The following is a 13,306-nucleotide window of genomic DNA, read 5'->3' as shown; positions in this document are numbered from 1 at the left end:
TTGAACTAGGATTTAAAAAAACAAAAAAGAAAAACTGAAATACTTTTTGAAATAATGGAAAAAAATTTAAATAGAATATGTCACACCACCGAACTGTATGAATGCTAAAGTTTCTGAGTATGAAAACTGAATTGTAAGCATGTAGAATAATACCCCTTTCTTCTTATTTTAAAAAACAATTGACCTTTTGTTGAAAACATTTTTCTCTCATTCAATATATCCTGATAACATTTTCCCCTCCCAGTTCCTCACCACCTCCCTCCCAAACAGATCCACTCCCCTCTAGAAATCCATGGTAAAACACCAAATGCTGGGAACTGTCATAATATCCAGAAAACAATGTTGTTTTTAAATGAGGAAAATATGTGAGTATGTGTGCATGGAGAGAGGCAGAGAAACACTGAGACAGGGAGATGAGAGGTGAGAAGTAGCAAGAAGACAAGCAGCAAGAGGCTGAAGATACAGATCAGTGGTCAGTGCTTTGCCAAACCTGCACTAGCAAAGCCCATGCATACACATGCATGCGCATGTACACACACACACACACACACACACACACACACCATGTAAGAGCTAAAGAGAAAGAGAGAGAGAAATTCTACCACAACCTAAGTCAAATTCACAGCTTTACAGATAAAGCACAGAACAACTAAAGCTGTCACTCTGCTAAGGCCCAGTGCTCTTACAGCTATCTGATAGAGATACAAGCCTAACCAACAGGATACACAAGAACAAGGAGGGCCCAGGAGTGGGAAACTCAGGACTAAGGCAGATGCCCTAAACCATCTCCACAACTGTCAGGGTCTGGACCAGGTCCATGGCAGACATGGGAAGGAGGGAATGAAGCAACAAAACAGAAACACACTCTACACTGACAGAGCAAGAGGAAACACAGAAGAGCACTAATTTAAAGGCTAAAAGAAACGGAAGAACACTAAAACTAATATTCGTGAAAGAAAGATAATATGGCTGCTCATGTGCTTTTCAGCTGTAGCACACCAGACATAAAGAAACAAACTACACTCATATTAGAGAGAGAAACCCAGCTGGGCAGACGTGGATGGGCTCTGTTACAGCAGAGCACAGCAGGATACTTGCCCTTTGGGTTGCTAATGCATTCCCAAGTGATCTGAGTGGTACTGGGCAGTAAACATTTGTTGAGCAAATGATGTATTTATAAGTCACCTGTGTGTAAGACACAGAAAACATGAAACTGAGTTACTGGTGATATGAAGTGAGATTTGTGTGTATGCCTTTAAGAAAGCACACATGTAAATAATTAATGTCTCCGTCTTCTCCAAGACATATTTCCAGAGCTACACCTGGGCTTTGAGTCTAAGCCCCACACTGTCTTTTTCCTTTCCCATTTTCCCTTTGCATGTACCTTAGTACAAGACCTTGTGGAAAGAATGGTGGACGATGGCTACATTGGCATTTAGTACATCAAAACATATGATCATTCCTAAGAGATGAAATCTACACTCAGCTGGGTTCAAAGGCAAATATATTGGCCTGATCCTACCTCAGCCCTACTAAGACTTTGTAGTTATGGCCATTATATTTATGCTTTAAGAAATTTCCTAGATGCTTATAAAGTAAATCAAAGAGCAGAAACACAATGACTTATTTTTGAGACAGTCTTCCTAGGCTGGCCTGGAGATGGCAGTGCTCAGGTCTTGTCTTCAGAGTATTAGGATTAGAGGCCTATGCCACCACAACAGAACATCTACTTACAGTCATTCCTCTCATATTGCTATTTACCAATCCACCTACATAAAACATTTACAATAAAACATAATACAGTATAATATATAGTCAAATTTAGTTATCTAGAAACCATATAGTAACACTATTCTACAAAAATATTAATGAGTAGATAAAGAAAATATGGCACTTATCTATAATTCAGTACTATTATTCATCCATTAAAAATGGTAAAATGGATCATTTCTATCAGACTGGGTGAATCTAAAAATTACTGTGTCCAGTGAAAGACTCCACACACAACAAAGCAAATAACGATATGATATCATTCCTATGTAGAATGTAAAAGCTGCTGCTTAGGAGGAAAAAAGCAGCAGCCAGATCCTAGTGAGCGACAGGAATGGCAGTGGAGCAACAAACCCTATGCTAACATCACCTGGGGAAAGTAGTTCTGGTGTGTTACTGCAGAAAAGGGTGAGCAGAGAGAACACTCTGCTTCAAAACGACGGGATTTTAAAAGTTGTTACCATAAAGAACTAATTATGTGCAGCGACAGATATAATTAATCTGATTTAAACATTACTCATATATATATATATCTGTATGGCAACCGCATACATTGTCTCAGTATTGGGGTCAGCTTTTATTTTCATACAGCACCTAAAAGCAGCTTACTTAAAACCCTTTTGAGTATGTGCTTACTTTAATGTTTCAGCAAGAAAAAAGCTCTGCTGCACGTCGTCATGCACAGGGGTCGGGGCGTATACATCCTTGACACCAGAAAACCCACCGCTGACCCGGCACGACTTCTCAATAGCCTGTGAGGTAGAGCAGAGAAGACAATTCATTCTGTGCAATTTCAATTCTGAAAGACAAGTCAAAACCTGTATTCAAAAGAAACGTTCATAGAAAGGATGGGCATACTGGCCTCATCCAGCCCTCATGAGGCACATAGATGGATCTGTCTGAATTCAAAGCCAGCCTGGTCTACACAGTGAGTTCTAGGACAGCCAGGGCTAGTCTCTTCTAAAAACAAAACAAACACTCATATAAATCTGTAGGAAAATTTGACATTTGTGTAACTGACAATGTACTAAGCCTAAGCATAGTGTTATCAAAGAGAAATATTCTCATACGAGAAAAACAAACTTGTACTGGGTGTCTTTCCTTCTTTTAACACTATAATCTCTCTAAAATATTTTATATTTTCCTGACTTAAATGTCAATTCTGACCTATTCTTTCTAAATTAGGGAGCTGTCTGTCACAAATCAAGACAGAAGTAAGCTTGTAATTAGGAATATGAGAAATGGCTCATAAAACCCTTGTCTTGAAAACTGAGGATCTCAGATCAGCTCACATGTAAAAAGCTGAGGACAGTGGTGCATGTCTGTAATTCCAGCAATGATTAGTCGAGGCTGATGGACACTGGAACTTGCTATCCTGGCTGGCCAGCTTGGCCTACTTGGTTAAGTCCTTAGCCAATGAGAGACCCTATTTTAAAAGGTGGAAAGTACATGAGGAGCACATGGTTATATTCTTAACTCCACATACACTTGTATGTGCACACACACAAACACACCCACACACACTCTCTCTGACTTTCAGTGTGATCATTTCCAAGTACAAATACTAATTCATAACATCCTTAAAGATGTATTATTTAGGAGCTTTCTACAGCAGTGGTAATGAGTATTTATTATAACCATACTCTATTCTGAGACATTGTATTTCCACAACCTTATTAGTTAGGCTCATAGGTGGTGAGTAGTAGCAGGAAGTGCACACCTACATGTCTAGATGACAATGGTGACTACTTAAGAGCCAACTTTCCATATGCACTAGCATTTAAGTTTCATAACCCTAGGAGGATAACAGCTCTACTTTTCAGACTGAGAAATTGAGCTGAGCAATTTGTTCTGTGCTAACTACTGTGTTCTAATGCCTGACTGGAATTTAAAATTCTTACATTCTATCTTCATTTGTGTCCTTGAACATGCATTAGTCAACCCATTAAATAAAAAACAGCCTATCAGCAACTCTGCTTTTAAGTCGCAGTCACCAACCACCTTGCTGGTGCAAATGTATCACACTTTAGGAAAAGCTAGGAGCACGTGGACTCTTTCTTTCCCCACTGTCACCCTGAGCTCCTGTGCAATGACCTCAGCGCTCACTCATCTCCACTGCTGCCGCTTGTCCCTGTCCACTGTTCCTGTTCCCCTGGCCTTCTCTTCTAACAGAAAGCTAGTTAACAGTAGAAAGGACTTAACCAAGTTCTTTTTACAGCTTTATTTGTTGCCAGTGGGTTTTAAAGTCTCCTTACTTAGGCATGGTGCTTTTTCCTAAGGAATTTAAATGTCTTATTCTTCCTAACGATCAGGTGAAGAATAGATAAGCATTATCGGACTACAGAAATTGCTCAGCAGGTCAGAGCATTTGCTGTTCTTGCACAGGACCTACTTTTGGTTCCTAGCACCCACAACAGGGGGCTCACAAACACACGTAATTCCAGCTCAGAGGACCTGACAACCTCTTTTGGCCTCCACAGGTACTCACACTCATGGGTACACACAAATAATAAATAAATGTTTTTGTTTGTTTTAAAGACTAGCTCGTCACCATATCAGAACAGTTGAAGCCCATGCAGGCTTCAGGCTCACTTGGCCATCCAGTCTGGTCTTATACTTATGACAGCTCCTACCTTAGTCCCCTGAGGGTTAGGATTATAAGTATGCACCATCACACTCAGTGTGAATGTCTATTATTTAAGAGTAAATGGACTGTTTCCTTTGCTTACTAATCATAACAAATTCCTGCTTCCAAACACACACACACACACACACACACATCTGTTATATGTGTGTACATCATATTTTGTTTTTTAATCCATTTTTTAAAAACAATTTTCTGATCTATACAGGACTTATTAGAACACAAGGTAAAATGAACAGAGAATCATCTGTCCAGGCTATGAATCTGGGCTTTTCCCCCCAGTGGTTAAACATTAAAAAGACATTATAAAAATACCGCTTATTTTATAATAATCCTGAGATTGCCTCTTAAATAGCTCCTCCTTATAGTTACGTAGTAGAATACCAAGTGCATACTTTTATCAAAGTGCTAATAGAAAGTAAACAGGAGGGTAAGTCTAGTTCCTACTGCTCAAGAAACAAATGAGAACAGTTTCTGCCCCAGAGAAATGAAAGTACACAGTCCTCAAAATCAAGTCACGGGGAGGAGGACAAATGGTGCAGGGGACAGCCCTACCCAGTGAGCACAGACAGGAGGAGAATTTGGCATATTTACCAGTGCTGCTTCCCAGCCCCACTGCCTGTATCTTGGGTCGTGGGTGAATCGCCATAGATACCAATAGGTTTCAATTACTTCTGGACGAAGGATGTAATACTTTTCAGCCTGCCGCACAGCCACGGCTTCCACTGCACCATCAAACTTGAATGACTCCGGACCTAGTTTCAATGCTGTAACATTTAAAAAAAAAAAAAAAGAAAGAAAAGAAAAGAAAAAAAGCCACATAAACAATGTGTGTGATTTAAGGAATACTTACTGTTCTTTCTAAAAGGAAGAGGTATGAAGTAATCTTTATCTTTTGTGACTTTTCTTGCTTCCTGTTTTAATTTTTATTTATTTGTTTTGGTGTTAAAGACCAAAGCCAGAACCTCTCACATACTAGGATGAGCTACATTCCAGCCCTGAAGTAACTTTGGTTATTTACTGTTACTGTACTACAAAATGAATTGTTTCAAAATCACTCCATTTGGTTTTCTTCTAGCAGAATACAAGTATCCTATTGCTCTGGCATGAAGCACCCCTTAGAAGCATCTGACCCTGCCAGGAGCTAAGTAGTAATTTGGAACCAAATGCAAAGGTGACCACAGCATACAATCCATAAGCACAAACAGATACTATCTGTCCCTTTATTTGTACTTCCAATTATTTTCATCAATATTTTGTGATTTTCACCTCACAATCTTTCTCTCTTTGGTTAGGTCAATTCATTATGTATTATTCTTGAGTGTGTGTGGTAGGGGAGTGTGCTTATAAGTGTGAAGTCAAGGGAAGGAAGATATTAAGGAAGATATTAAGCATATCCTATGCTATAACTCTTTGCCTCGTTCCTTTGAAGCTGAGTCTCTGGCTGAATCTAGAACATGGAAATTTTCAGCTAGGCTTGCAGCAAGCAAGACCCAGCCATTCTTCTGTCTCCACCTATCAGTGCTGGGGTTATAGAAACACCAGATCCAGTGGGTGTGTTTTTATGTGGCTTTTATGTGGGTGCTAGGAACTCTGATCCTCAAATGTGCACAGCAAGTATTACTACAGAGCTTTCTTTCATACCTGACTATTTTGATGTCATCATAAATAAGGTTCTTGTCCTGATCTCTTCTTCCAATAGACTGCTATTAGCCTAAAGAAATGCAATTGATTTTTGCACACTGATTTGAATCCCACCACTGTACTGAATTAATTCATCCATTCTAACAGGGTTTTGTCTGTGTGCATGCATGTGTGTGTGCAGTTTTTATTATACATAATCATGTCATATGGAAATCAGGATGGTTTTGCTTCTTCCTTTCTGATCTTAAAGTCCCTCGTTTCTTCTTTCTTGTCTGACTATGCTTGCTAGTAACTTCTGGTACTACTTGGAAAAGAATCTGAATTCAAGGTCATCCTTAGTACATAATGAGACTCTGACAAGAATAAACAAGCAAAAACATTTTTAAAAGGTCCAACATCATAAGCATTGAAGTGAAAGTAATCCAAAGGCAGGTTATTGTGGTCTAGATTCCTTGTGTTTTTCCTTCCCCTAAAGAAAAAGGAAGATACCAGCTTTGATGTACAGATACCAGCTTTGAATTTGTATCTGTTTCTCTACAGAGACAGACAGACAGACAGAGAGTGTGTTTTCGTGGGTCTTATGGGAGGGTGGCTACTATGAGCAACCAAAGAGGGAAGGAGACTATTAGAGGCATAAGGGCATGAACATGTGTGGGAAGGATGTACTGAAACAAAGTGTGAAAATGCCACAATGAAAGGTGTCACTTTGTAGGCTAATGTAAAAATTTTCAGTACAAAGTGGTGATCAGATGAAGATTTTAAAGGTTAACCTTAAGATTACATTAGCTAGCTACTACCATAATTATAATGACAATACACCAGAACTGGAATAGAAATTGGCTATAAGAAATTAACAACATGAGCGTCTCACTGAAAATTATTTTGCTTAGTGGTCATTAATAACTTCACACAAACATACAGAAAAAAAAAATAACTGACTTTTCCTAAACAGACTTATGAATAAAAAAGGGCAAGCCTAAAACTATGTATGTATTTTATCCAAATCATATTTAAAATAAATTGAAACAGTGTCCCAACCAACTATCAGTCAGGTGTCCGGAGCATAACTCATGCTTAAACTACTACTGAGGTAGTGCCCATCTCAGGAACAGATTCAGCAATGCTTGCCATGATCTCAACTAAACATTAAAATTTGCTATATTCACCACATGGTGAAATGCATTAAGATGATTCATTTTTAATTAATTTTAATCCTAATTCAAACAATAAAAGTGAAACAAACTTTCAAGGCAATAATTACATTATGAATTAGCAGAAATAATTATTAAGAAGGAGATAGAATTTTTAACAAGAGCCATAAGAAAGACGCAGCAGAGTATAGACTGGGAAGATAAGAAAACCAGGACTATACTTACTAGTCCAAGGATATAAGTTAAGAACAAAAACAAGAAAAATCAGTAAAAGACATAAAAAGTACAAGGCACAAATAAAGCAGTACACTTCTGGGGACAGCATGACAAAGAGAACTGCAGGTTCAACTTGCTATGTACGACTGACAATCAGACTCTGTTCACGGTGCCACGCCTCAACTTCTTTACATGACTCGTTCAGTCCTGGGCCATCAACTACAACTAATGCTGCACCTTCACCAGGGGCCAGCCTCAGCTGCTCTTCATGACCCCTTCATGCCTTCAAAACCAGTGCCACCTGGGTGATTCTTAACATATTACCAAGTCCAGCTGCCAGCACAATGTCTACCTCTGCAACACAGCTTCTTTGTGCGCTCAGAAAATACTTCCCAGAAGATGTCATCTCAGTGATGCTGGTCTTTTAAATCACCACAAATTTCTTAGCTCCAGCTAACCAAGATCAATTGTTCCAGTAACTCCTCTACTCTTGACTCCAAAGACTCTTGAGCTCCATGACTTAAGATGCTGAGTTCTGCTGCTTGTGGGTCCCTTGTTCTATTCCATCTTCAGCAGCTTTCTGTTTTCAGTGGTTCCCTTTACTGCCTAAGCTTGGTTGAGTAGAACTTACTCTGTGACTGACCTTGATCTTAGAGATCTACATGCTTTTGTCTCCTGAATACTGGGATTAAAGGTGCTATGATAACTACCATATATAAAGAACTACAAAACTTAAATACCCAAACCATAAAACTATTAATTGATAAATGGGCTCATAAAATGAACAGACACATCTCCAAAGAAAAAACACAAATGGCCAAATGTTATTTTAAAGAATGTTCAATATCTTTAGCCATTAAGGAAAAGCAAATTGAAACCACTTTGGAGTTTTATTTCACCCTTGCCTGAATATTAAGAAAACATAAACCAGCATGGCACAGTAACACTATGGGTGCAGAAGTGGCCTGAACACCCTGGTCACAACTAAATGCTCTCCAATTGGACTTAAGATCCACTCAACTAGAGTGGTACCACCTGAGAGGCCTCAACCCTATACCAAGAACTAAAGGCAACTGAATAAAGTGGGGAGCACCAGAGGTGGTCCTCCCCAGAGAAGAGCACACCAACTTGTTATCCAATGCCAAATAGTCAGACCTGAAAACACACATATAAGTCACACTGCACAGCTATATTTAGGGATATATATCGTTCATATATATGTATATATATATATATATATACACACACACACACGCATACATACATACACACACACAAATACATGTGTATACAATTAACAATTGATTTTTTTTTTTTAAAAAGGCCATGATTTTGAAGAATTGGGAGGGGTATTTGAGAGGGTCTGGAGGGAAGAAGGGAAAGGGCAAAGTGTAAATAAATGGCAATATCAAAAAAACAAACAGAAGGAGGAGGAGGAGGAGAAGGGGGAGGGAGAGGGAAAGAAGGAAGGAAAAGAAAAGAAAAAAATAATAATGAGGATGTGGAGAAGAGCCCTTAGCACTGCTGGTGGGAGTCTAAACCAGCAAAACTACTATGGAAATCAGTATGGAGGTGTCTTAGTTTCATTTCCTGTTGCTGTAATCCAACCCCCTAACAAATACAATTTAGGAAGGATTATTTTAGAGCTCATAATTCCATGTTATAGTCCACCACAGTGGGAAGTCAAGGCAGCAGGAACCTGAAGCAGGCACTTATATCATGGTCAAGACCCGAGTACAACAAATTAAGGCGTGCATGCTTGTGTGCAGCTTACGTCCTCCTCTTCTGTACAATCCAGGACTCAGACCCAGGGAAGGTCACTGCCCACTGTTACAATAGGTCATGGCATGTCGAGACAATCTTCCAAAGACAAGTCTACAGGCCAACCTTAGAGACCACTCTTCAGTGAGACTTCCTCTCAGTGAAGTCTCCAGGTGATTCCAGAGTGTGTCAAATGGGTAAATAAAACTAACCATTCACAGGTGGTGCCTCACAGTACAGTAAAATAAATAAATAAAGCAGAACTGCTGTACTAGCTGGCTATACCCCCTCTGGTATACTACATCATACTATAGAGTATTTATACACCCATGTTCAGTGCTGTCTTAGTCACAGCTCAATGAGAGACAAAAATTTTGCAAAGATACACAATGGGATTTTATGTGCATAATGGGAATTTGGACTGTTAACTTCATTTTAAGTGTATAACTGATACTACATATTATCACTCACTCTGATAATCTGATAATTCTATTTGTAAATCAGACCACTAATTTTGACTTAATTCCAACATTAAAACACACTGAAATAACAATTGCCAATATTCTTTTGAGCTACATTTTTTAAAAAGTGAAACCACTAGATTGAAGGCTATGAGAGAATTGAACACTCAATTTTACATTAAATTTTATTCCTTACTATATAAAAATAACTCAAAGTTTATGAACAAAGGCAAGTTTAAAGCCAATTATGTTTGTGTCACAGTTCTTAATGACAAACTAACTCTGAAACAGAAAGTGAGTTACTATAGAAAAGCAACAATTCAACTTCTGATGCTATAGAAATTATAAGTTTGTAGGTCTTCACTATTATTTCACTTAGAAAGACATGTTTGTAAAGCCAAAGTAAATTGCAGGTCTAACCTGCAGATCTGCAGCCCCCTTTCATTACTGTCCCTGTAAGGAGGCCTTCTGTGTATGATGAGTATCTATCTGTAGATGCATGCAGTATTTGCATTTTCAATCAATTTTTGTCAACAATAAAAAACCATTTCAACCTCTAAAACACAGAGGATCAAAATATTATCTATTTTCCCAAAGTGATGTCATAAGATTTTCTTAAGCAAACATAAAAATTACTAGTGAATTGAGCCAAAGACAAACTGTCTGATAGCCAGATAACAACTGTACTTTCAGGAAATGTCTACCCTCTTCTGATTCCTTTTATTTTCTTGAGAGTATAGGCATGACAATATAAACTAATAGTTTGGGACATCTATTAAAAAAATAAATGATATTACTCCATACAAATCCTCTACCTTTTGTCTTTACAACAATTATTTTCTAAATTAAAGAATAAAACAACCTTCTCCCAAGAGTTCAGAATTTTAAAAAATTGATACTGGAAACATATCCTGGAATTAAAATAAAAGCTAAGAAAAATTATTTGCTATTTTAGGGTTCAAGATTTTGAAGTGAACAGTACAAATATTCTTTCCTCCTAATTTCTGGAAACATGTTTAACTTACAGGTTATGTTAGACTAAGTCACTGGCATTATCAAAATATTCTTACCAGTTCTGTCATATGACTCATGACATGTTCGTGCAATTTCTGCCCCTAGTTCTAAATAGTGACCAGCTTTATCCTTTCTGGAACCATCTGCTCCAAGGGCAAACATTCCCCCAGCAAAGCAGGCTAAGTGCCCCATCTTCCTTTCCAAGTGTCCATTCTTCCATTCTCCAATAAAAACCAGACCTCCTCGGGACTTCTTAATAAGATGTTTTTCTATAGCCTACAAGAAAAAGAAACGATTTAGACATAAACCTTTTTAGTTTCAACTGTCAACTTGAAACAACGTAAAATCACCTATGAAGACAGTCTTAGTAAGGAATTATCCAGATCAGTTGTCTGAGGCCATGGCTCCTCTATCTGATTGCTAACTGAGGTGTGAAATATGTCAGCACCATTTCACAGGCTGGCCTGGACTGTGTACGAGAGAAGAGAGCTGGCTGAGCAAAAGCACCCACGCATCAGGCAGGAAGGGCTTTCTCTGCTCTTGGTTGTAGAGTGATGCTTTAAGTTCCTGACCTGACACAATAAGGGATTCTAATACAAGATTATAAGTCAAATAAATCTCCTCCCAGTGCTAGTTTTGTTAGGGGGGTGTCACAGCAACAGAAACAAAACTAGAACACAAACTGTGAGTGTCTGGTCATTTATTTCTGGATCTCTGGCCATCAGAAAAACCTTGGCATTATGGCATTTTATAAAGTAGTACCTTTCACAAACTGGGAACTTAACAGTATATGTAACCTGGAACAAACACGCTAATCACTATTATAAGACAAAAGAGGAGAGACATGTCTTTGAGTGCTTTTCTGCATGGTATTACCCATATAGCTTGTCTTCTCGAGCTGAATGAGATTCATAATAATTAACCAACTGAGATCACCTTAAGAAGTTAGAACCCAAAAGGTTTTACCAATTTATTTTCTATTCCAGATAACAAAAACTGAACAAAAGATTTAATAAGTTATGATAAAAGGATATTTTAGCAAGTGGTAAAAATTGTTCTTAATTTTTCATATAACTATACAACTTTGGAAAATTATCTTCGAAAGCATAACCTTACCCAGTCAGGCTTTCAAAACCAGTTGAAACTTGATACACACAGCCCTTAACTCCTTAGGAAATTGGTTTCTCAAAGTACAGTAATTTGTTTGGAATGTTTGGTCATGGATAAAGGGAGACAATATCAGAACAGGCTACTGTCCTGGAATAATGGGGATAGCAAAGGAAATATTTTATACTAAACTTAAATATAAGAAAAAATATAGTATAACAATCATGTTTCATTCTAATAATGACTAGTTTTATGAGCTTTGCTCCTCTGGACTGTGTCCTTAAGAGTCTGCTGAGATGGGCCATACTTTTCTTTCCAAAATAAGAGATGTATTTTTTGAGGGTTAATTCACATTTTGATTAAGGGTTGTTCTCTGACAAGTTCAATAACATCAGCTCTAGAAGCCATCTCCCTTATATTCTTTGTAATGACAATGTGTGCTTTTCAGAACTGTAGGGAGTATGCCCTCATTATCTCATACTACAGAAGACCTCCTATAATGAACATGCAGTTGATAGTAATTTTACAAATGATGACGCTCTTGATAATTAAATCAGACAGATAAGGGCAATAAGAAGTCACTGATAATCAAATGATAGGGGTGACCACTGGATTTTAAGTCTTTGTTATTTTTTTAACCACCATACATACATGCATACATAAATACATAGGTACTTACGTACATACATATATATTTAAAAGATTAGTCTTTGGAATCGAGGGCTAAGTTTTTTATCTTTACAGGCTGAATGATATCAACATGGCTTGAATATACACAATAACTTGCCTAGAGACTTGGCTATAATATATTTTTGGTTTTGTTGTTTTTGAAAGAGTGTCTTACCATGAAGTTTTCAGGCTAGCCTCGAACTTACAGAAGTCTGCTTGCCTCTGCCTCTTCCTGAGTACTGGAGTTAAAGGTGTATACCACCATATCTGGAGAGTTGTGACTTTCTACATAATAGTTACATTGTTTTGTCATTTGTGGCACAAATCTTACTATGCTCTAAGACAGCTAAACATGCTCATTAACTTACTGGGACTAAGGAAAAGGTGGTGAAGACAGGGCTTTACTTCCTTAGCTACCCTTGGGACTCTTGAAATTTACTGTACTGCATTCTTCTCTCTGAAGAGTTTAACAATGTCTTACATAAAATGCCAGCTGTTGAATGGCAGTCAGGAATAATTACATAACTCTTGAACATCTTCACGAGTATTACCATAGCCTGTTAGCATAGACAAATGGCCATTAAATGTATGCTTTGAATATACTTTAAAAAATAACGAAACTGACTTTAAGTTCGATCTAAAACCTATAACAATACTAAGATGAAGAAACCATGACAGTGGGAATCTGTAGAGGAAGCAGGATGGAGATGAAAGCGTTTTAAACAGAACGCACTCAATGTTATTTTACTATTCAAAAATACTACCTCCTAACAGGAGTATTTGCTGAAGACAACAGTGCAAAAATTGTATATTTGAGATCACAATGAAATTTGACCAATTATTATTTTTATAAAAATAGTAGGAACCCA

At 37.8% G+C, this 13,306-nt stretch overlaps 1 protein-coding gene across 1 annotated transcript in view; it reads right to left on the bottom strand.

Annotated features, from left to right (window-relative positions):
- The window catches only part of Man1a2 (mannosidase alpha class 1A member 2), a 129,393-nt gene that overhangs the window by 14,122 nt on the left and 101,965 nt on the right, over positions 1–13,306 (bottom strand). Inside the window, exons 10-12 of the mRNA XM_021157562.3 lie at positions 10,718–10,937; positions 5,009–5,181; positions 2,407–2,522 (exon numbers count right to left, since the gene is read on the bottom strand). Coding sequence (XP_021013221.1) covers positions 2,407–2,522; positions 5,009–5,181; positions 10,718–10,937 — 509 coding nt within the window. The remainder of the gene's footprint in view (positions 1–2,406; positions 2,523–5,008; positions 5,182–10,717; positions 10,938–13,306) is intronic.

The sequence above is a fragment of the Mus caroli genome, unplaced genomic scaffold (assembly GCF_978045245.1).
Source record: "Mus caroli unplaced genomic scaffold, Mus_caroli_1 scaffold_3, whole genome shotgun sequence".
NCBI classification, from domain to species: Eukaryota; Metazoa; Chordata; class Mammalia; order Rodentia; family Muridae; genus Mus; species Mus caroli.
The sequence above is the reverse complement of the archived record's forward strand: the minus strand, read 5'-3'. Positions and strand labels throughout refer to the sequence as shown.